The sequence below is a fragment of the Accipiter gentilis genome, chromosome 8 (genome assembly GCF_929443795.1).
Source record: "Accipiter gentilis chromosome 8, bAccGen1.1, whole genome shotgun sequence".
NCBI lineage: Eukaryota > Metazoa > Chordata > Aves > Accipitriformes > Accipitridae > Astur > Astur gentilis.
Genome location: NC_064887.1, coordinates 22,500,895 through 22,526,045, shown reverse-complemented (window position 1 = coordinate 22,526,045; position 25,151 = coordinate 22,500,895). Strand labels below are relative to the sequence as shown.

The window sequence follows — 25,151 nt, the reverse complement described above, 5'->3', positions numbered from 1 at the left end:
TGTATGCGATACTAGTAGTTTCTCTGAAAGAATAATCAAAAGTCCTCAAAATCTTTAAGGAAAATATGGCAAGAATTTAAGTCTTGTGTTAGAAAAGTTGTTTGTATCATTCCTCAGAGAATTTATTTATAAATAATGTTATCTTGCATTAACTTCTTGTGCACCCAGTCTTACTCCATCCTTTTTCTGGCTCTTGAGCTGTTTAGATAGAAAATACAAAAACATCTTTTTACGCTCACTTTTTTTCTGCCTCTTGCATTTACAAAGATGCAAGAAGGCTTTGAGCTGAACTACAGTGCTTGTTTAAAAATGTGCAGTTTCTCAGGGGCTCTTGCATAAAATGTTTGAGTTCTGGGTTCTGCTTACACTTTATTTTTTCTTTCTCTAAGTTTTCTTCTCAGTGTCATCCACAGGGAGGAGAGATTTGTGTGATTAAAAAGTGGCATAAACCCAACATATTTAGGCCAGTTGCATCCATGTGCTCAGATCCTAAATCCATCTAGATGCACTTCAGGAAAAAACTGCCTTTACCCAGGGATTGACTCAGCACCTGTAACAGCTCCCTTCCCGACTCCACAGGCTGTCCCTGGAAGCCAGAACAATGTGCTGCTAAAGGTGATTAACATTATTTGTATCCAGCTTGTGGTAACAAACCAAAACAAAAACCAACCAAACAAAAAACCCACACCCACACCCCCAAAAACCACTGAACATCTGCAGGCTTTTTCATACCCCTGCTAATTACATTTAGGATTACACAAAAAAAAAAGCCCTCATTCATGAGACCTCACGGTAGCTGCTCTGAATTAAGTGCAAGGTGTTGCACCAAGGAGCAAGAGATAGGCCTGGTGAGGGACACACAGTGCCTGGAGGTGTGACGACTGTAGCAGCCCATTTAATTTCTACACTAATTGTGAATCACTTCCTTGTCCTCATCGAGGTAATTCTTACCTACTCTTGCAGTAGTCTGAACTAGTCCTCTTGTGCTTTTGCTGTGATGGCAGGCAGCTGTGGGATCTGCTGTCCCTGCTGCTGATGGCAGGGGCTGGGACATGCCCATCCCCCAGGGACAGGAATGAAGACCAGGGGCTGTTCCAGCCCCTTGTGCTCACACACTGGTAGATATTAAACAAACAACAACGCAGTGCCTGTTTCTGGATTTGCATGCAGCTCTGCACTCGTGTATCTCTTCTGCTGTCTGCAGGTTTTTCCATGATGTGCCTTTATTTTGGCAGTTTCATGTGGTTCTCTCAGTCTGAGACATATGGTTCATACATCAAAAGGGGGTTCCACCCCCATCTGTGAGGTTGCGTCCATAAATGTTATTTGAATTTATAAAGCAAGTAAAACAGTTGCTATTTTAAGAAGCTGCTGCTGAAAGTCTGGCTCTCACCCTCTGCAACTAGGTCTAAATAATCATTTTGAAATGTTCCACAGTGGTGAGAGTCTGTCACCTTCCAGCAGCCCCCTTGCGCTTGCAGCAACAGGAGCTCCAAGCAAAGGCAATGACATTGCGCCATTTTATGTTAGTTCTAAACACTCAATAAGAATTAAAAAGTAAAGACTTTTTAAATAATAAGAAAAAGAGGATTTGGGTTGGAGGAGGATGGGAGGGTTATTAGCCTTGTAGTTTTTTGTGCTTTTGGAAGTCATATTTCAGCCTTTGCTCTGCAACCACAAATGCTATAAACATGTTTTAAAAAGAAAATTTAATTTGTCATGTTAAACCACAACTCCAAGAACTGAGGGCTCTCTTAAAAGCAAAAAAGATGCCAGAAGTTAGAAATGCTGCCCGAGTACAACATGGTTTTAATCAGCATTTGGTTCTAAGTCTTAAACTTTTACTTTCCCTTTTCCCTTGCCCAAACCTTGTCAAATAATCTCACTACAGTGTATTACTAAATACCCACTTAATTAACATACCATGATTGTTTTCTGCTGCTGCTCTGGTAGCAGCGAGGGGTTATTTCCTCACCACCCTACTTTTACCACTCTGCTCAGGAAGCTGACATCCATGGCTGTGCACGATGACATCTCCGAATGAATCAAAAGAGAAGGGCAAATTTCAATATGTATATCCTGGTGTGCAGCAGTGACTGATATGGAAAATATTAAGAAGCGGCATAGTGAGTAGCATATGTGGGAGTGCTGCGTGTACGTGGGCCTTCACTAAAAAAATCCTCATGCCATCTGACAATTGTTTGAATAAGTCTTAAATCTACGGAGCGAGAACAAAAAGACTGCACCTAAGCTTTCAGGGCTGGCTTAAGTGAACAGCAAATCAAACAAGCAGAGACCATCAGTTTTCTATTCTTAAACTGAACGTTTCTTTTGGTTTTGTGCAGAATGGTGTGTGAGCAGTGAAGGGTGCTAGTACGGGCGGGATGACAAGGAAATCGATGTGAGTGCCCACTCCTGTTGGCTGGATGCGTGGGAATGCGCACAGGCACTGCAGTGTAAATACCACCTTCGTGCTCGCTGGGACATGCATGTAAAGCATAATTGGCTGCAAGGTTTTTAATAACCCTGTCATGGCTTGCAGCATGAGAGCTTATCAAAGCCCACTCTGCAGGTCAGACTCCAGGTGCAGCGCAAACAGCTCCTATGTGAACTGTGCATGTAGGTTTAATGGCATGTGCTATCAAGTATTTGAGAGCTCTGAGTCACTTAACCTTTCCCTCAATCACCTAAGTAGTTGAAAGTGATGAACAGTTTTGCCACCAAACCCTGCCTTGCCATGCGCTCTCACCCCAGCCCAAGAGCTGATACTTGAGACAGCAACATGGAAGGGGAGGTAGGGAGCTGGCTCTCTTTCTGCTCCAGAAATGCCAGAGCTGGCATCCCTCTGAGGGTGAGAATGTGTGGGCGAGAGGGTAGGATTGCAACACCCTAAATATAGATGGGAAGTCCCCAGTTACACTGCTGTGGGACTACATTCCAGTCTCTGACAATAGCATATGATTTTCAGACCACATTTTTGCAGCGTAATGCTGGTTTTACCTCTTTCTCAAGTGTCTTGCGCTATGCTATTCAAGCGCTGTCTGTGCTAGCAGCTTTGGCATGATATAGAAACACATCCCTGACATAAAGCTAGGCAAGTACTTTCATGTTGGAGTGTACGTGCTTGTCTGTGATGTTAAATAAGTCTGTCCTGGGCTCTTGCAGTGAGTGTGCAGAAAGAGAACTTATAATCAGATAGATTTTTACCATTCGTGAACAGCTGCATTTTAGCCCCTTCCTTAGCTGCACAATTCAGCACCTGGCAGTACTGGCAGTGTGTGCTTACAGGAGGGACAGATAAAATATGCAGCTCCTAAGTCTGAATTCCAACCTTAGCAAAAGCGTTGAGAAGATTTTCAGCTTTGCTTTAACTCATTCCCATTCCTAGAACTGTACATCAGATGAACCCCCTAACTTTTAAGGTTGCTCTACACAATGGCACGAATCACTGCTCGTTGCCTTACTTAGCATGTTGAAGGGAGCAAATAAAAGGTGATCCCTCTCGTTTTGTGCCCTGGCTAAACCACCGCTTGGAGATTTCTTGCAAGCAGACCATCAGCTCTAATAATCACTTGGCCCAATTTTGTGGTGTTTTTTTTTTTTTAAATCTAGCTAGTCATATATTAAATCTGTTGATACTTTTGGCCTCTGGGTGATGCAGAGCATAATTACAGAGTGTGCAAGGATGTGCTTCTGCTTGTTTGTTTTAGATCTCCCTCCTAGCAGATGCAGTTGGGTGCCAGACGCTTCCCATATTGCAAGGAGCAAGGAGGGTTTGTTTTGGTTTGGTTTTTTTTAACTTCTTTGCACTTAAACAGGCCCCTCTGCCACATTTTTTTTTCAGCTTAAAAGTATTAAACCCCCTCAAAACTGGCTGTCAGGGAACAAGGTGTGAAGTCCTTTCTGAGCAGGGACCCTCCACCAGCTCCTGGCCCAGCAGGGAGATCAGCGTGGATCCGATTTTGCAATGTGGGTTTTTCTGCTTGTTGTCTTGTTCCCATGGGCTTTTCTGTGGGAAACAAATCTCTGACAGGGAAAGTTGTCCAATGCAGTAACAGGATTTCTCTTAAGCAGTCACTACTGAAGGCAGCAGGAGCCCAGGGAGCCAAAACTGCTTTTGAAAGCTGTTGTGAAGTTGCCTGGGGATTTTGTACATCTCTATTTTCCATCTCCTCCCAGTAATGTATTGCAATAAAATAGGACGTAGTGTTAGAAAATTGCTCTGGAGTTAGCTCAGGTTTGTTTAACATTTAAAGCGGTTCCTGGAACCTTACTCCAGATGAAAGTCCATTTTAGTCCATTTTAGCTTAATGTAATTCCCTGAATGGGCTAAACTAACTAAGGAAAACACAACTGGGTACCAGCATCTGAATATTTCTATCATCCTGGACTGAGTACTGTGGAATATTTTATTCCACAGTAACTATTCCAGCAACTTCTGCTGTGAAGAAAATGTTTAATGGAATTGTGGAAAGAATTAAAACCTTTTTTTTCTCCAGTAAACCAAAACAGCACTGTAACCTCATTGAATTGCTGTAACTTCATTGAATTGCTTCATATTTTCCCAGACTAAAGAACCAAGAAGGATGTTTTGGACAGAAAAGTCAAAATTTCTCTTATGCTGACATTTATAAATGCCAGTCTTTATACCAACCATCTCTTTTTTGCAAGATCTTGTACTCTGTTTGGATTTAGAATCATCTTTGGAGTGACAGGCCTCATTTTAGTCTGAGAAGCAAGAGAGATATAGCAATAACTTCTCTTTTTGTAACAAAAGTGTGCCAGCCTTGTTGTATGATGGAGGCAAGTCTAAGCCTTCTCATTTCTTTAAATGTGTCCCGAAAATCTAGGCTATTTCACAAAATGAGGTTTCTCATCTCCAGTTCCCTGCATGCCTGCACAGAGGAACAAGCATCAGGGAGGCTGGAAGACCTTCTCATTGCTCACCTACTCCCAAAACTGTTATTATTGAACATGGTGACCAGTTTTCTGGCAGCTCTTCTCGGCAAATATCTTTCAGGAAGCAAAGACAGAAGGCTGCAGAGCTGGAAAGCTGATGTTGGCTGCTAACAGCGAGTAGATCAGAGAGAAAAGCTTTTTAATAACCTGGGGCTGCTCCAGGGGCAGGAGGAAAGGTGTGAAGCAAGAAGCCGCCTCCGCTGCTGGGGCTGCCCTGGCACCCACCTCCACACCAGGCCAGCTACGAACACATGGCAGGTTCTTCTAGAGGAGTTGGAAGTCACAGCTTTGCAGTTTGCACATATGCCTCATTAACTCAAAATTAATGGCCCAGAACCTAGTAGAACAGTTATGCTCAATGATACAGAAAACCCTCTCCCATTTATGTTCAGGATAATACATTTTTCCTAAAACACTGTTGGTTAGTCTTGAAGATCAAGGAATTGTAAGCGAGTTTCATGTATATATATTTCTTTTGCTTTTGTTTCTTGTGCCCATTGTTGTGGCTTTCCTAACATCCAGTATTGTATTTCTTCAGTTTTCATGTCTGAACAGTTTGAATTTGAAAAATAAATAAATAACCCCTCCTTGTTCTGTTTTGCTGCAATCTTATAAAATCCATGTACAGATGAGGCCTGGGAGCAACGAGAAAGGATGAAGTTAATGCTTCTGTGGCTGATTACTTCATTTCAATTTCAGGCTTTTCTGAAAGGCTGAACTTGAGGGGAACACCTATTTATTCAAAAAGGTTGCTATTTCATATATGTCTTATTTTAATATTAGCAAGTATTTGTATTTTAAATGCAGTCTTTAAAGATGGTAACTCCTATCTAAGCACTAAATGATAGGCAGAAATGTACGATCAGTCCTTAAAGTAAATGGGATGATTTCCTTTGCACTGGATCTAGCTATTAATCAATAATTTGGATATATTACCTAACACCAGTCAGAAAGAAGAAAGCTTTTAACCTCCTGTTAAAAGTGTACATGTATCTTGTAATTAACTCACTTTGCTTTATTTTGGGTCTAATTCAAGATCTGTACCAGTTAGCCTTTTCTATCAGCAGAAATGAGGGCAAATTTTGAAGCTGAGACTTCCAAGCAGAGCTGTGGGTCTTGGAGGGCTAGGTCCTCATCCTGAAGGAAAGCAAGATGGTGTTACTGCAGTTGTGACTTGACTGAAGTGATGGCGGCTGAGCTTCCAACACTAACTTGGTTTCAGACAAATCTGGCTTCTTGTGAAAGGGTAATCGGAAATGTAAATGTTGACTGCATGAGGAATTATTTTGGAAAACACACGCCAGATGCTCCTCCCAGGAGGAGAGTGGCTGCTGCAGAGCTCAAGGGAAGGAAAGTTGTGTTGCCAGTGTGCAGCTCAAGATGTGCCTGTCAGCAGCTGGTGATCATTCAGTGATACAGAAAAGCTACACTTCAAAGGCATTTCAAACTTGAAACCTGGCTCCAAGGTTATCTCATGGTTATTTTCTGTCCCTTGGATCCAGCTTTTAGTGACCAAGGACAGACTTGGTTCTTTTTTTTTGTAAAAAGATGATGGAGAAAAAAAGACATCTGACATAGCTGACTTCATTTATTCCTGCCAAGAAGGAAATGTGGGTGAAAAGGATTCCCTGAGTTTTGCAATACTGCAGCTATGGCAGTAAATTGAAACAGTGGTTGGGGAATCAGAAAAGATTGCAAGAACAGAAATAATTCTCATCAGACATCAGGGTCTGGGAAAGGGAAACGACCTGCTACGTCAATTTGCCCGTCTTTTGGTGTTCCTGAAACTGCAGCAGGGGTCAATCACAGCACTTTCTTGCTCGATCCCCATTGGCAAGTAATGTATCCCCTGCCTCTTTGGGAGAGATTAAACTAGGAGCTATGGGCTATTTAGAAACACATATGTACTCTAAACAAATTTTCAATGAAACTTTAGCAAGTTTTAGGTGAAAATTGAAGCTGTTCAAGCAAGAACTGTTAAAGTCCTTGCTTTAATTGGAATTAGTTTGTTTGGCCTTAGTCAAAGTGTAAGTCTGGTAACTGCAGAAGAGGCCATTCAGTCAATGATAACAGCTTCAGCCGCTGCTGCTGAGTTGTGCCTGTTTCCAGTAAATAGTTTTCTCTGTTATGGGTAGCGCGTGAGAGGGGGAGAATGCTTATAAACTATGCAGTAAGAAGGATGCAGCAACACACTAAGTTAAGACTAACCCTCATCTCAAATATACTGGATTCTTGATTAAGTCAGTATGTTCCTAACTAGTTTGGGATGATATAATTCCTCGGTGGTATTGAAATACTGTAGAAAGCAGCAAATTCAGCTGGCTACCATAATCACTGGTAAAACTGGGTCCTGGCAGTGGATTTGTAGTAAAGAGTTATTCAATCTGATATTTGCCTTATAAAAATCGATACAGTGTAGGCAGCATTCCCTATTCCATAACACCATGGGTTTTATTTATTCTGGAAACTGCACTCGTCACTGGAAAGCTACTAAATACATGAAGATGTACTGCTGGAAGATATGAAGGTGCATCACTGCTTTTCTAGCTCTTTTTGGAAATCAGGTAAGCTGCTTTTGGAAAACTATGGTGCTGAGCAGCTTTGTCTATTTACTCTTTTGCCCATTTGCATTATGCCAATGACTCAGGTCAGGTCACGTTGCCAATGGCCTAAAATTATTTTCAGGCCATAATTGAACCTTGGACCTCCCAACAAGGCTGTTACGTGTCAGTAGGTGTTCAGCTGATCTGTAACATGAAACCATTTATTGGTTGTTAAACCAGACAATGAGCCCTTCTCTTTCCTAATGACTGACCTGAGCTGTCCCTTCCCTATTTGGGCATCACCACGTTCACAACTTTGCCAGTGATAGCTACCATTTGAACATTGTTCCTGCAGGCTGTAAACGTCTCCTGATGTGCTGCTATGGGACTGGCCTGGCGGGGCTATCGAGGAAGGAGGGGCAGAAATTCAGCAGTGCCGTTTCGAGATGAATGGCATTCATTGTGAAGAGGCTGGTGATGCACCAGAGGAAGGTGGAGGAGGAGTGCAAAGGAGAAAGTATGAGAAAATGGTGACAAAAGACTTGAACCTCGAGGTCGGTCAGCCCCACCTTCCTGTATCTGAGGCCATGGGCCCCCACCAGCATGTTCGTCTCTTCCCCATCACCCTCATCTAGCATCTGGGTTCCTGCAGGGTAAGTTGGATCAGCGATCTGATCCCATGGAAAACAAATCCACCAAAAAAAGGAAAAAAATTCCTGCCAGCCTAGCTTGCTCATCCAGCTCCACAGCAGCTGCACAGCTGCTAAATCAGATGCAAGGGACGTGCAGGGACGGAGAAGGGGAGGGAGCAGGGGAGCACGACTGTCCTGCTTCCCGGTAAAGCAGCTGCCGCTGGTACGTCATACCAAGGCGTAACACGAAAACCATAGCCTTTGTTTCTCTGAGCAAAATTCCCTGAATCTGTGCTGCTAGCAACACCCGAGAGTAAGCTTACTGAGGAATGCTGATGCTGTCCCAGCAAAGGCGTATCCTGTGCTCTGCCAGTCACCAGTGTGGCAGGGACTGGGAAGGATGTGACCAAACAGCTGTCACCCAGCTGGCGACGTTGCTCAAGGTCCTTTGATATGCATGTTAATAGCATGTTGAGATTTTTAAAAAGCTACCCAAATGTGACTGGGTTTAGTAAACTGCTATTAAAATAACCTTGTGTATCTATTTGTGGTTATATCAGTTCTACAAGGGGCTTGTTCCAGGAAAAAGTAATTTGGGCCATATTAACTCCCATAGGCACAAGCTATACACTCTGTTGTCAGCAAAGCAGCTGCATTATTTCTATCCTTAGGGAGTGCAAACAGTGATGCTTCTGCCAACTCCTCTTGATCTGAGGGGGGGAATATTTCCTATCTGCTGGCAATCTGCTATCAACTACACCCACACTTCCTTAGTGACATATCATCCACACTCCTCTATTGTTCGTGGCACTAAAACCTCATGCAAACCCTGCAGCTGACATGTTCTTTGCCTGTAAATAGTACTTTGTTCCCCTCATATTTGTTTATTTCTGGTGGCATCAATTCCCAGTTCTCCTGTTGTCACCAGCAGCACCTGCCTGAGCCCAGCCTTTCTCCCAGGGCAGCTGTGGGGCTGATGCTCCACCAGCCTGCGCTTACTCAGAGAAGCTGCTGCTGTCTTTGGTTGTTATTTCCTAACTTGTTGCCTTCTTAATGACTGCTGTCATCATTAGTCACTTACTACTTCCTAGTGGAAAATATGTTCAACACAGACTCCTCTCAGAGTCTGTGCTGATTCTACCTGCTCATGTGTGAACAGGGGGATGACTCCCATCCTGAGGCTGCCACTGAAACCTTCACTCTATGGTGATTCATGGGGCTGATGCAAATGTTTGGCAGGTTTGTTTCCCTCACTAGTGGCCAGCCAGTCTCTCTACAACATCCTGCCCTGCGTTGAATATGCTGCCTGCCACACGTCTGCCCTGACAGGACTGCTCTCTCTGTGCTAGGTAAGGCACTTCCTGTGCCAAGGACACGTCTCTTCAATCCCAGTACTCCAGTACTCCTGTAATTATGCTGGACTGCTGGGCCAGAGCCATACTTATGTTCTAAAAACATACCGGTGACTGCTGGAGTGGTGTTTCAGAGAGACTCACCTTACTCTGAGGTTTCTAGGTTTCCAGGAGCTACTTTTGGGAGCTGGCTATCACAACCTGATAACAGGCATACTCCCTGCTTTGCTCTTTCAGTTACACCACATTAGCTGAGTTCTTCTGGATTCTCTACAATCTGCACAAAGCTGAGGATCTCTATTTAATAGTTCCTAATATATCATTCTGCCTCTTATATATGTCACTTAACTAATCAGTGATTTGCTTTCCCCACCTCTATCACAGAGTGATGGATGTAAAGCTCCTTGCTTGGAAGACGCTAGAGAAGGGCTGTAGGTATCGCCGGCAGCAATGCTGGTCGTTAGCTATGCAAAACTGACCTTTCACTGAGCTGGTTATCTTGCTGTCAACTTTGAGCACTGAGGAAGGCACAAGCTCAGCAGTGTGCTGGGATTATTTGACACCAGATCCAACACCTTGCTCAAACCCTGGATGGACACCATAAAAAAACAGACTTTGCTCAACAAGGCTTTACGAAATAATTACTCTGGGTTAAATATGACAGGAACGTTGCAGGGCAGGTGCATTAGCTGGGATGTGGGGTACAGCCTGTATAGTTGCTGGTGCTCCTTTTGATACTAGACATTGTCCTTAGTTTGTTGCCCTGATAAATGTTTGGTCTTCTCATAGGAGTGAAATTACTGAAAGAGAATAACTGCGGTGCCTAGTAGAGCTGATAAAGAAACATGATTCTTCTGATTCCAGCCATGAAAAGGGAAGGCACTTAGGAGCCACTTCCAGGAGGTTCCCCCATAATTAGCAGCCTTGAGAAAAAAAACCCAAAGAGATTTGCTAACATTTGATTCTTGTGTGTGTGGTGTAGGTACCTTCTCCAGAAGTTACAGCACATAAGCATGCCAAGAGACAAGTGACCTTGCAGTGTGCAAAGTCTGCTTGTTCCAGAGCACAGTGGGTTTTATGCCATTGTAATTTTTTGCTTTTGTAAGGAAACAGGTTTACAAGTGTGTATGTGTTTCAAAACACCACACTTCATAAAAATTGTGTATTTCCTCAGAGCCAAACAGCTTCAAGACATTATTATGCAAGTTTTAGACTGTGGGAAAGAAATACTTGGATGGGGGGAGTGAAAAGGAGAAGGGAGGCTGGCTAGAAGGGAGGGCTGGTGCTCTTCAAGTCTTTTCAGATTTTCTATCTAAACACTTAGCTTAAATGTTGATCTCCAGGAATATGATCCGTTTGTCTCCCAGGTATTAAATGTCCAAATTCCACTGCTCTTTTCTGGTCATGAACTTTCATAATGTGAAGGCTTGTGCTCGGTGACCACTGCCAGTGTCAGAAGGGTTTCTGTGGCTGAGTGAAGCTCAGTTTAGCTGGGAACTGTCCTAGGATCCCATTTTCAAAGGAGATGTGAAGGCTGATGCTAAGTACTGTTCTCACACTTGTATTCACCTCCTTCCAAATCTGTCTACTGGCAGACTGTGCTGCTCCAGAGCTGAATTATCACAGTCCATGATGCTTTACAGGACCAACAGTCCCCCCAGGCAGCTCTGAGGCAGAGAGCACACTTAGCCTAGCGAGAGACCCACAGAGGCCTCTGAATCTTTGGGAAATTGCTCTTAAAAAGAAGCTCTGCCATGGGGACTTTTCCAAGTGTTGGGAACACTTGCCAGCTGTTGCCAGACTATGGCAAGTGGCTGCCAAGGATTTGAGCTTCTCAGCATTAATAAAACATATATACACACCAGTGAGACTTGGGGGTAACCTAAGCCTTTCTACAGCAGCCTGCAGGTGTGATAGCTTCTATCAGGATTGTGAATCTGGGCCCAATGAACAGGTAGCAAATGTTAGTTGTAGTAAATCGAGAGGGAGATGTATTGTATCGTTGCTTTAGTATTCACAAAAAGCACATCCACTGTTCCTTCCTTGCTGACTTATGTAAAGAGTGGTATGGATGCTGAGCTGACTCCTGGTTTAGTGAGTTCCTCAAAATGACAGATTTGGCCCTAATTCGTAAGCGTCTCTCTAGAGACATAAACTAGTTGTCAGAATCCCAGATGAAAGTTAAATTGGTCCCTTTGTGTTAGGCTAATCCAACTCTTCCCACAGCCAGCTCTGTAGAGAACCTTGTTTCTTCCTCTAAACAGATGAAGCTGAGAGGTTTTATTGGGAAAATTCTGTACATTTTCAATAGCTACCTATGTGTTCATACAGACATTAGCCTGTTGAAACAAGTGTGATCTCCATAGCATCATAAAAACACAGCCAGTGGGATCATGTAACTATGTCATTGTACCCTGCCCTCCATAAAGCTCTGTAACTATCTGATCCTAAGGCAACAGCTGATCTTTTCCTCAGCTTTCAACTGTGACCCATTTATGCTGTGTATTTATCTGGTATTTTAATCTTAAAGGGCCACTGCTGCTGAGCAAGCTGACCTCTCCTTTTGAAAATGGAAGGACGCTGTGCTGGAACCCAGCAGCCTGCAGGGAGGACAAGTGGCAAAAACTGCTGATGTGACTGAAGGCAACTGGAAGAGCCCTGGCCTGCCTGGCAGTCATTCCTCCCCTTGCTGGGACGTCTGGTCCCAGCCTGCAGTGGGTATCAGGGAAAGTAAACAGCAGGAACCAACTGCAGCCAAGTCAGGAGACAGCCTGACTTTGCAAACAGACGTATTCAGCCTGGGCGGCTGCCAGGGAAGGCAGCCACACACAACAGATAATCTCTCTGACGCAGTACGAAGTCTGCTGAGAGCAGGGGAAGCCTCCGACATTTGCACATGACACAGCTATGATGGCCCTGGGACGGCAGGAATGGCTCCCCACTGGCATCCCTTTGCCTCCCAAGCCCTCCCATCAGCTCCAGCTAGTCCCAGGAAAAGGGTTAATCCTGTCAGCCTTTAAAAGCAATAGGTGAAACAGGAGGGTGCTAGCACAGCTCCTCGTTGCCCCTCTGCAATGCATGTACCCTGCCTGCCATGCTCCAGTTATTTTGATTTCCCTTGGACATCCACAAAGGTTAAGGAACACACCAGCAAAACAAACAGCCTGCTCTGCTCCTGAGTGCCTTTTCCATATTGGACAGCTGACTTTCCAAGCCCTATAAATATTAGATTAGTACCACGTCCCCTGAAAGCCCAAAGTCAGGCTCCCATCCAAGAAGCCACAGAACTGCTCTCTGGTCTAAAGCTGTAACACAAAAACACAACTTATTCCATGAGATCCCAAGTGGGAAAACTGGCTGGGGAACATAAGTACTAATTTCTGTCAATTAGATTCTCTTGAATGGAATATTTAATATTTTTCATGGGACATCATTTAATTGCTGCTCATGGGTACTTTGTAGCTGTTGGAAACTCTGATCTAAATGATTATTTTAATGAAAGATTGCCAAAGGACTCACATTTTAAACTCCTATGTAGGGTAACAGTGGGACTATTTTCCCTGGCTTTCTGTGCCAGCCAGCCATCAATTCCCAGTTACAGTGCCTAGGGTAATGCCAATTAATACATCTACAGAACCATCCAAGGCTAATTGCTGAGGGTGTTCACCACAAATCCAACTGCAGACCCTCCTCAAAAATTCAGACTGCTTTGGGGTCATGAGCTGACATATGGCTAGCACAGTAAACCTCAGAAAAGGGCTCCTTCAGATTTGTGTCAAGGCCTTGAGGGCACTAATGGCTTTAATTGCCCTGAGCAGCCACCTCCCACCCCCCACCCCCAGCACAGGGCCCTCACCCACACCTGCTGCCCATTGGCCAGGGTCTCCATTTAAGTTCAGCCTTGCGGGCCATAGGTTTCCCCTGAGCTTTGCTGTAGGTACAACCTCATATCTAGCTCTCTGTCATGGATAGACTGAGGACTTACATTGCAGGAAGGTCTGTCATGAGCCCTGTTTCTAGCCTGTCTCTGGGATCGAGCTTGGGATGATGTAGTAGCCTTGCTGCCCATCCCATCCCTATCTCCTGCTGCTCCCTGGTAGTTTGTTCCTGGCACACATGAGCCAGGAGGGACACCAGGTATTGCTGTGCTGGTGGGAGGAGGTGGAACCATTGGTAATGTTTTGCTACTGAAGGAAGATGGATTTGGGATGCTGTCCCAGGTTCTGACTGTTTTTTCCCTCTTGAATCTCAGTAAATCAAATTTGGAAAAAAAAAAATAGAAAATCCATTAAGATCCTAAAACTACTTCTAAAGGTCACTGTTCTGCTCCGTGCAAGTTGCCAAGTTATGAAGTCTCATCCAAGAAACCCTTCCACAAACATACACACATGCCTATAAAGCCCTTTAAACCATCATTAGCGTCCCCTTCTCCAAATAGAGAGCTGGAATTTCAAGTAGAAATGCAAATTATAAAATCTTGATACATTTTTCAGCCACAATAGATAAACACATGGAGCAAGAGTACTGTGTTGCCATTTATTTGCATCACTTTCCCATTTGACTGGAGCAGTGAGTCAGCATGGCTGTTGAGTTCATCCTGTTCTCAGAGTCCTCTCCTGCCTTTGGGCCAGAGGGCACTTGCTGAGGGTCAGCTGCTTTGGTGTTGTATTTTAGGAGATTACTTTACATGTTGCCTTCTTGATAGCGTGGAGGATGCCTCTTCAGATTGCCCTATGCTGCAGTCTCAGCACAAGCCCTTAAAAAAACAAGCTGTTGCTGGATCCAGATAGTTGAAACTCATGAACCAGTTTCCCAAAATCGTGAGATTGGCTTAGAAAATTAGATATCTTTTTTTTTTTTCTTTTAAATGACTGCATAGTCTTGCATTAAGTTCTGGTTCTGGGGAATTACTAGGGATGCTTCAGTTGCACTTTCAAATTTTTCTTCATAAGCATAAGGGTGAGTTATATTTTTTGTGATATGAAATCAGGGGAATTGTTTGCCTCTAGCAGCTAAGGAAAGCACCAAATATTATGAGATTGTGGTTTAAAAACAGTGATACATGGATAGTTAAAAGTTGCCTTTAGTCCACATTTGCTGGTGTCTTTCAGCAGTCTAGATCCTCAGAGTCTACATGCCAAGGTCAGTCATGTCAGTAGCACATGAGCTGGCATTGACTTTTTTGGGCTCAGCCAGGGCTCGCTGTGCAGCTGAAGGCTGTACCAGCAGAGCTGGGGTGACTTGCAACCCACCACCCTCCAGAGATGGCCTCTTCTCACTGTCCTCAGCTTTTTGCAGCAGGGTTCTTTCTCTAAAAGTGCTAAGCTTGTTTACAGACTTGCGGAGGACCTGTGCTCCTTTGTAGCTATGGTTCCTGGACCATAGTTACCCATCAGGATCCCTTCTTATTTTCCTGCCTGGGTAGCTGTCAATGGAGGTACAGGCTGGAGCAGTTTTATAACCTGGTGGAAGCTAAAAAAAGGACTGTGCTCTGGCCAGCTGCTTAGCAGTGCCCTTGCCTTGACCTGCAGGACGCCAGCTCTGCTGCCTTCTCTTTGCTATTCCCAGATGGGTCTTTTCCCTGCCACCATGGTGAGTTTGGCTGTGTGCAGCCCAGCAGGACCAGGGCGGGAGGGTGAACTGTTCTGCTGGGCTATGGGGGAACCAGCAGTTTATTATTGGTTGCCATTGGATACTCATACCAGAGTACCAATTTTAACTGCGGCTGTAAGGCTGCCCAGAGTACGGAACTAGCAGCTCTTAAAGCAATCAGTGGTTTTGTATTTCTCCAGGAATGATTCACAGCAATCTTTTGGATTGCAGGACTCCCAATGTGCCTATAGTGCCCTTTTTTCGCGTGAAGTTTACCCCTGGGAGTTGGGGAAAAAAAGGCTCTTATCACAAACTGGAAAAGGAACAAGTGGAAGGAATGTTGTGTGCACAGATCCGTTGTATTTTATAAAAATAAGATATTTTTTTTTTCTCTTGATACACCGAACTGTTTTGCTGCAAAGCTTAGCCTTGAAACCAGGGCTCTTGGACCCTGCAGACAGACCACGCTGGGGACTCAGCGTGGCTTGGCTGGTTTGCTACCCTGGTGGCATGCTCCATAGAAGCTACAAAGCTGCCTGCAGAGCCTTCATAAAGACCAATGTTCATGATTCAAATCTTAAAAATATACAAGAACAGCCTTTAGGCAGTGATGCCCTGCCTAACGGCCCCACCTAATTTCCCCTCTGAACTATATAGTGCACTATAAGTAGCTCTGGCACCTGCTAAGACTAGAAATGTTTCTTTCCCTGAAACCAGACACCAGTAGTTGTTAATTACCACATCCCAAATTGGCACAGATTAATAATGCAGCTTCACTGAAGCCAATGAAGCTTCATGGAATTATTCCTGCCTTGGGTCTGAGTCATTAATAGGTATAGTTCTGGCTATTTTTATGCTCTTCTAATTGTTTTGTTAGATTACAAAAGCAATTATCAGCCCAAATCTGTTTTTCATGGTTGGAAAAAAACTTTATTGGCCTGAGTTTTACTTGTGCTTGTTTTATGTGGACTTAACTGATCAGCAAGTTTAGCTGTATGAGAGCTAGCTCTCACAGCTCCAGAAATAGGGCTATAGCAAAATGAGGGCTGTACCAAATTTGCTTCTTTCCACATATAGAGGCAGCATAATAGATACACATATCTGTGTGTATGTATATATACACACTGCTATATATCCTACCATATCTGTATATGTGCATGAAGTAGCTGCTTTTGAACAATCTTTGAATGTGTAATTGAAGTGGAAAATCCTGTAGTTAGAGTTTTCTTGATGCTTGGAGAAGTGGACTATTACAGAAGTGACTGCTGTGGATATATGTGAACTAAGCAATTAAAGCTGTAACCAGAGGACTGGAGTCAAAATAGCTGGAGCCAGGACCTAAACAGAAGTAGAGTTCAGACAAGTCACAAAACTAACAAATTAGGGAGTGTTTTGGAAATACTGTTGTGGGATGTTGTCAGTTAGAGAAATTGACATGGAATAGTGAACCAGTAACTTTTCCCTTAGAAGCACTCACCAAGCAGGGACCAAATGCTTTTACTGCAGTATCACCTCCACAACCTCTGCATGGCCTAAGCCCTGTTTGAAGCAGAAGTCTTGAGCAGGAGCCAGTGTACTACTGGTGCCTGTATTCCAAATGGCATCCTGTGACCCCTCCAGCAGCAATACAGCTGCTTCACTGGCCTACTGCTGCCTTTAGTTGATCTGTCATGTGTACATGTACCTCACACTTACAGATTTGTTTCATGGGGAGGTGGTTAAGACAGAGGATACAATGGAACAGGTCTCCCCTGTTAAGCTTTTTATTTTTATTCTGTTAAAAAAAACCAACAAAAAACTTGCCTTAACTGCTTTAAAAATTAGCCCTCTTAAGATCACAGCCAGGATATGCAGTCCCAATACTCTGGAGTTTAGTGCCAGACAGTATATCTCTGGGCGTATGCAAAATAAGTTAAGCAACAAAAGAAGATTTGTATCAAAATAGTTTATTAAAAACAGTAGGAGACTCCATTGAAACTTGCTGTCCTCAAGACAGAATTATGACATTATTGCAGCTTTTAACACAATCATAATGCACATGTAAATATAATACTATACAGCTCCTGTTCGCCTTGGACAAGTTTTGCCCTCAGTCTGGCTTCATGCAGCCCCACTAACACAATCCAGCCCTGCATGCTTTAGTTGCAGAACCTGTTCCTCTGGGAACAGAGTTATATCCCATCCCCACTTCATGCTGCACAGTGCTGTTACTGTCTGGAAGTCACACAGAAACCAAACACATCTCTTTGCAGCTAGAGGCAGTTTACAGAACCAGTGCGAATACACTAAGTGACTGATGACAGCAACACTGGTTGATGTTTAGGAAAACTAAATAGGCCACCAATTACTCAAGTTCCCAGCACTGTGCAACTGTACAGAGCAGCTTCTGTTTACAAGAAGGAAGCTCTGTTCTGACCTGCTGCATCACCACCTCAGCTGTGACAGGACTCTTACACTGCATGGTTTGGTCTAATGCATGGAGTCACCATTTGCTGCAGCACTCGGAGAAGCACAGCACCAAGCGTCTGGCTGGCACACTTCTGCCATCACCTCTGAATGCCCTCCAACACCATCTCTCTTTGCCATCGGCTTTGCACCAAAGTAAGTATTTGTCCTTGCACCATGGCAAACAGACTGAGCACTCAGTATCTCAGTCTTTCAGGTCAGGATACTGCCATGAGCTGTGGCTTGCTCCCTCACTAGTCGAGAGGCTTCTTCTCACTCTCTATTGCTCATGTCCCCTGGGCTGCTTTGGCAATGGGTGTCTTCTTGCACAGCTCCTGATAGAATTCAGATTCCAAAAACCGTGGGTATGAGTTATTCTCCATTAAGCTGTAAACTCTCTTTTGTGCTGCACTGAAGCAGGTATGTGTGACTTCTTGAATATTCTGTGCAATCATGTTCTTGGTTTGGAAGTCTATGTTTATCTGAAATACACACACAAGAAAAGAGACATTTACTTCTAAGAACTGAATTCAAGTACATATAATACACCATAAAATTTCTGAAGAGGTGAAAAAGGCAAGACCCCATTACTACAGGGTCAAATTAATTGTTTCCTTTAAGAAACATCTTCATTTATATAAAACCTAAAGTAATTCAGCTATACTATCTTTCAGTGCTGAATTCAAATATGTTACAGGTGTTAAATGCAGCTGTTGACTTTTCCCAGTTAAGGTGGAAACTCTCTGAAATACTGCTTATGCCATTTTCCAGCTTGGTGAAAAGGCAGCTAAGGAGAGAGTTACATTCAGATGCAGATATTAACGGTGAGGCATGTTCAATGCAGTTTGGTATTTGTACCTTAAAGTGAGCTCAGAGAAATAAAGGCAGGCCATAAGAACTCATAGAGCAGGTCACTTATGTTTAAATAGGTTTTCTATACCTCTTTAGGAGCCTCCTTTTCAATGAAGTCATTGTAGATTTTTTTTGCTTTCAATGTCAGCTTCTGCGGTGACTTGGTTTTCTTGAAGTCCTCACAGGCCAACCAGAACTCGATGTTCTCTTCACAGAACTCAGACTTCAGAAAAGCTTGGAAAGCAGCAAGACCATCTAGGGAAAGAAAAAAAACAACATGAATTAACTACTTCAGGAATCTTGAATCTACCCACTGGTCGCATCTCTTTCTAGCAAAGCATTTTGCTGTAGTTCTGGTCTGGTTCTTTCAGGGATATCATAGCAATAAAATTTTTTTCCACATTTATGTATGCAAACAAATCAATGCTCTAACAGCTTGGCAGGCTTCACTTCGAGCTAGCGATTTTTTAGGTAAACAAAAAATGAATGCCATTTCTAGTCCATGTGTTCCCTTTTGTGATGCCTGCATATATGTTAAAAAAACCCCTCCCTAGATGGGATCTGCTGTGTTAACCTTTACACTGGAGCAAATATTTATGCCTGTACTACAAACCTCTGGAATGTTTTCTGCAATGGAAAGGATAACTCAAGTTCAAAGAGCAAGTGGTAATATTATTTCTTAGTCTTTTTGCTCTGCTACAGAGAACTTTTCCTTGTAGAGCTACAGTAAAATCCCAAGATCATTGAACTTCTGCATTGCAGAATCCTTCTCAAGTTAGTTATCTGAATGCATTTGTCTTGGCTAAGCCGTGAGCTCAGTGAACAAGTGCTCTCTTCACATTTGGCAAAGCCAAGCTGATAGGTACAATTTTAACTACAAGGGTTACAGAAAAAAAAATCCACTACAGTGAAGCATTCCTTATGTTTTAATGATGGTTTACAAGTTTTTAAAGAACACTTCTATGAATTTTGGCTTCAAACAGTTTAAAGCATTTATCTTTCAGGACCAGAATCCAAGCTATTTACACTAGTAAGGTACAATGCTAACATGCAAGGAAGCAATCTCTTACAGACATATAAACTTCACCATCCCTTTGCTCTTGAATGTTACTTTTTGAAGACACTTACATTTATTAGCCAGAAGTTCATCAAAGGCTTCTGACCACAGCTGGGCTTCTTCAGGGGAAGGTCTGCATGAAGAGATGGAGAACATTAGACTCTATTGCTCAAGTCATTTGGGTTTGTTTTTTTTTTTTTTTTGTGGCACTTGAGTTATTTAAACAAAGTCTCTTTCTCATAACTTACCTGAAGTAGGTGCGGTGTTTCCCCACTTTCTTAGACTTCATCTTAGTAGAACTGGAAGAGTTCTGCAGGAAGTAGCTCAGTCTTGTTTTCCAATCTTTAATGCTGGAAGACCGAAGAGGAAGATGCACGTTAAAAACAACTCAAAAAAGCTCTAGACACCAGTCCCCTAAAAGTCTTCCCAACGTTGCTTTGCCAGTTCCATACCTAGAGAATCACCCAGAGCACCCGTCTGACGGCAAGAACACTATTTTCCTCTCGCTGAAATCAAGACTCGCCCGCTAGCCAATGACTAAAGTTGGCCCCGGTACGGCTCCAGGTGGCAGCGGTGGGCAAGCTGCTCCGCCCTCCCCTCCCCCCCCACCTTCGCTCCCGGCTCCGCGGCTGGGAGCCTCTCCTGGCAGGAACCCGCTCCGCCCGTGGTCCCTCCGGGTCTGCCCCGGGCACGTGTGTGGGGGACGACGACGACGGGACTCACATTGTCCTCTTCATCCTGCCCTTCTCCGCCTCCTGCCCCTCGCTGCCGCGGCGGCGGCCGCCCCGCTCCATCCACCCGCCGTCGTACTGCAGCGCCAGGAACACAGCGCTCTGCATCGCTCTCCTCCCGCGCCCGCCACACTCCTCCCTCGCGCCCGCAGCCGCCCGCACTTATAGCCCGGCGAGTGGGCGGGGCCGCCCCACCTCCCCGGGCTCCAGCCCTCTCCGGCGGGAGGGAGGGCGGCAGCGTGGGGCTGGGTGTGGGGTCTAGCTGCCAACGCGGGCTGTTCTAGCCTTCGGGGTGAGCCAGTGTGAGAAAGTCCTGCCTTCCCCCAAGATTACGTCTCTGCTTTCCTTTGTTTTGTTCCCCCCCCAACCCCTTTTCTTTATTTTTTCCTTTTTTCTTCTTTTCTTTTTCCCTTGCTAGTGCCTTCTTGGAAAGCTTTTAGCCAGTCACACTGACATGCCTCAGGAAGGGTGCCCGTCCCTGTTGTGCTGGCAGAGGTGTGGCTGTCCTTTCTGTTCTGTCAATCAGAAATGTACCCTGCATCTCTGCAGATTTTTTTTATTTTTTTTTTTTAAAGGAAATACAGACCTTTGAGTGTGGCCAGTACACGAAAAAGAATAAAGAAGGACTTGGCCACATTTCTTCAAAAATGAAGTAACCATAAATTTGCATATATGGTATTTTTGGTGTCCACCTCTCTGCTAACACAGGCTATTATCACTTTAATAAGCTGTCTGCACATGTGTTTTATCTCTGTGTATTGTTGCCACCTACCAGTGAATTGTGCAAATTACTCTCAGTATACGAAGCTGAAATGGCAGTGACTTGCATGCCAGCCTTTGGTTTGTTGAAAAGGCCATGTGGTCCTTCTCAGGAGTGTCCAGCTGAAGGGTATCATGTCCAAAGAACTTGGATGTAGGAATCATGAGTTTCTCTTTAACCTATCCTGCTTTTCTGCTCTTTTCTGTGCATGCATCTTCCTTTCCACAGTACCCTTACGGCATGTATTTTTCTGCCATAAAAAGCAGCTTTCAGAGAGACTGTTTGATTCCCAAAACACTGGCTGACTTCAACACAACCGTGTATCATCAAATGTCTGATCCTTTTAGGTAATCTCTGAAGTCTTACAACCACTCTTCTTGCCAAACACGCACAAAGCTGTGCAAAGGCATTTTGATTTAAATGAGATGTATTGAGAAAGTGAGTGCCACTTAATATGTGAAAGCATTTAAACAAGGATGCTTTCCAGTGCTGCCTGTTGCAAGTCCTTTGCAGTATATATGGATGATCTGAGAGGAAAATAAAGTTCCATACTCTAAATTTTACCAAATCGCTTTCAATGATTTTTGCAACACGTAGCTCTTAGTCTTGTGTATAGTACATACATTTTTTAATGGGAAATTATTATGAGAGTGTTACCATGGGAGGGAGGAAATGTGGAAACACTAACAGAGGTAAGGTTCTAAGTGCTGTAAAAGCATCAGTTCCAGAAATTTATAGGGGGGAACTTGCCAAAGAAAAGACCAGGGCAGGCCGTGCCTGTGTGGTGGATGGAGCTGTGCTGACTCACTTCCAGGCGCTTCCATCATCACTCACTCTGAGTGCCAGGGTCAGCCGAACTGTGCAGCTGCAAATGATTTGGGCAGGAGTTGCTGAACAGCCTGTAACACGCGTGAGGATGGGAACACTCTCTGCACGTGTGAAACTTGCGGCACGCAGCCTCCTGGTTGGGGGGGCAGGCTGCCTTGCCTTAGATCAAAACCCAGCCCTGACCCTTACCCAAACCCTTTACCTCTGTAAAGGATTGAATGCTCTGCACACAGAATGGTACATCCTCACCTTCCACCTGACTTGCAGATTTCCCCATTCTTGATGCTGGCTTCAAGTTTCTTTCACCTGATTCTCAAAGTTGACTTGGGGGGGGGGACATGTGCCCAAGAATACTGGGAACTGGAAAACTTCAAAGTCTAGTAAGCTACAGTAAGGTTTGTTTAAGCATTTATACTTTGGGGCCTTACCCATAGCACACCAGAGATCCTGCTCATGTTTGAAGCCTGGCAAAATGTTTTCTTGATGGTCCTGGAGGAGACTTGCAAGGGTAATGCTGGGATATTCCCAGCATCTGCCAAGTTGTAAAGTTGGCAGTAATCAGCATATGGAAAATTGCAGCATGAATCATGAATTTGCCTGATACTTTTTATTTTAAACTTTTTAATTGCTTCTTTCAGATACCCATAAAAATGGAAGTGTCAGTTAAGAAAGGTAGTTGCAACATCTGTAATATCTTTCAACAGTGGAAAAAATAGTGTTCCAGGTAAAAAAATAAGCTGAATATGGAATTGCAAGGTTAGATGGTTAGATGGCCTTATAAAGCATACTTACTGTAACATTTGGCTTAAAAACTATTTAGATTAAAATTGAATTTTATTGGCTGCATTAAGGTGTATGTTTAGTTTACATTTTGTTGTGGTTTAACGCCAGCCAGCAACAAAGCACCACGCAGCTGCTCACTCACTTCCCCCCCACACAGTGGGATGGGGGAGAAAATCGGGAAAAAAAAGTAACACTCGTGGGTTGAGATAAGAATGGTTTAATAGAACAGAAAAGAAGGAACTAATAACAATAATGATAACACTAATAAAATGACAACAACAATAATGAAAGGATTGGAATGTACAAATGATGCGCAGTACAATTGCTCACCACCCACCGAATGACACCCAGCCAGTCCCCTGAGCGGTGATTCCCCACACCCACTTCCCAGTTCCTATACTAGATGGGACGTCACATGGTATGGAATACCCCGTTGTCCAGTTTGGGTCAGGTGCCCTGGCTCTGTCCTGTGCCAACTTCTTGTGCCCCTCCAGCTTTCTCGCTGGCTGGGCGTGAGAAGCTGAAAACTCCTTGACTTAATCTAAACACTACTGAGCAACAACTGAAAACATCAGTGTTATCAACATTCTTCGCATACTGAACTTAAAACATAGCACTGTACCAGCTACTAGCAAGACAGTTAACTCTATCCCAGCTGAAACTAGGACACATTTTTATTATACTTTTAAAGCATGGATATCACTATTTACAAAATACTTTCTTGCTTCACCATGCTGTGCTGTGTGTTTTCTGGCTACAATGGTAACCTTTGCCAGGAGGTCAATTACACACCTGCACGATAAAATATATTTTCCATTTATGTTTAAAAAACAAAAAAAAGCATCTGACCTCAATCAGTATTGTCAGTGTACTGCACAATGACCCCATCAGGCCCAGGATGGCAGGGGGGATGCTTCGGAGAGGGGGCCGCTGGCTCCCCTTGAGCCACCTGCCCCGGGAGCTGGAGGTGTGCAACCCCAGCTGGCCAGCCACACCGCTGGGCACTGTCTGCAAGAGCATTTGGGCTTGTTGAGCAGTTTTAGAAACAGCAAACTAAGTATTACCTTGTTTTACCAATTTCTACTTTTTCAAAGAAGGATGGCAAAACAGCTCAGTTTGTTAGCCCACCTTTCTGAAGGTGGGTCTGGTTTCACACAAATGGTGCCAAACACTGACTTGGCAAGGTGAGATTTGGCATCTTAACTATGTCCTATACTGTCTCTTGCAACAGTATTTTGAAAATTTCAGGAAAATTAGGTATTACCACTTTCCGGAAAAGCCCTGCCATGCAATTGCAGCACAGGCTTAGGTGTGTTAGAGTAGCACAGTGCATTATGCTGCTGAAAAATAAGTGCCTCTATCTTGTGATGCCTCTTGTCAGGAACAGGGCTGTGGGGTTTGCGACCCTGCCTGTGTGACTCAGACCAGCATCCAGATCAGCACTCCAGACTTGTCTGTGTGTACGCTGACCTCTGCTCTTTCAAAACAGTGAAGCTTTTGGTAGTTGAGGACAAATACAAAGCAAGCACCAAATCTGTTCCTTTATGTGCTTCTTAAAGCTTCAGTCTATTTCTGTAGCACTAATCTCATTGTCAAGGAGCAAGGCCAATGAAAAGTGATGGGGGGTGTGTGTGGAGACTATAGCCAAACTTTGCTATTGAAGTCAGTGAGAATTTCACTATTGCCTGCAATGAAATCTGATGTCACACATTTAATGACACAAGCTCTCACCCTTGAGATCACAATTCTCTTTGCAGAGGCTTTCTTTAGAATGTTCTATTCTTTTTCTGCTTGTACAATTCCTACGAGCATCAGTGATGGCTGGATGTACAGAGGACTGTAACATATGCAATAAACATCCAGGATGGAAGATGAGGGGTTTTTTTCCATCTCGGTTACATTGTATGGTGCAATAGCTATGCTGACCTTTTCCAAGTCCCCAGTGAGTAGTTTTTCTCACTGCGTAATACTTAAATCTGTGTCTGCATTTCCTGAAATGCCAGTCCTTGTTTCTTCTTTTTATAGAGGAGACTTGGATGATAGGAAAACATATGAAAAATGGTCCAGAGATTTTATAGCTGAGTTTCATAAAGCCAAGAGGGGAGAATATGCTTTTGCATGGTAGTCCAAACCACATATTAGAGTTATTTGAGGGATGCCTCATTGAAACCTTGGTGTCTTTGACTAGCTGAAAAATCATATTCAAAAGAAGGAATAAGATGTTGAGCTATGTCTTTTTGTTTTGTAATACAAATTGCAAATTGCACAGGTGCACTTTCTAGTAGCATTATTGTTCTTTTTTAATTTATGGCTGTACAATCCTGGTGCTGTGTCTGTGAGACGGTTCAGAACAGGAGATCAGCGAAGAATGCCACCATGCTGTTTATAATAGCATCAACTGAGCTTCTGTTCTTACCTCTCTTTTAGGCTGTGTCTTCTCTGAGGCACAGGGGACTGATATTTGTACAAAAGACCACAAAGGTGCCCAGCTATGAGTGGAAGCAATATGCTTCTGTGCTGTGTATTGTTAAATAATAGCAGTCATGCATGGTATGTACGGTAGGGTGCTATTTTCTAGATGAATATTATAATGGTCATTCTTTGTGATATTTTTGTA

The 25,151-nt window shown here is 43.8% G+C and overlaps 1 protein-coding gene across 2 annotated transcripts; it reads right to left on the bottom strand.

Annotated features, from left to right (window-relative positions):
- Nucleotides 1–17,042: 17,042 nt before the first annotated feature.
- On the bottom strand, nucleotides 17,043–20,283 carry RGS2 (regulator of G protein signaling 2). 2 transcript variants are annotated; one of them, XM_049807749.1, is made up of 5 exons: nucleotides 20,156–20,283; nucleotides 19,681–19,782; nucleotides 19,504–19,565; nucleotides 18,464–18,630; nucleotides 17,043–18,005 (listed from the first exon to the last, which is right to left on the bottom strand). In XM_049807749.1, exons 1-5 carry the CDS (start codon nucleotides 20,269–20,271, stop codon nucleotides 17,811–17,813), a joined length of 642 nt encoding a protein of 213 aa, XP_049663706.1. In that variant the 5' UTR covers nucleotides 20,272–20,283; the 3' UTR covers nucleotides 17,043–17,810. The 2 variants fall into 2 exon arrangements, with proteins under 2 accessions (XP_049663706.1, XP_049663705.1); XM_049807748.1 differs by lacking the exon at nucleotides 20,156–20,283 and adding an exon at nucleotides 19,885–19,948.
- Nucleotides 20,284–25,151: the final 4,868 nt, after the last annotated feature.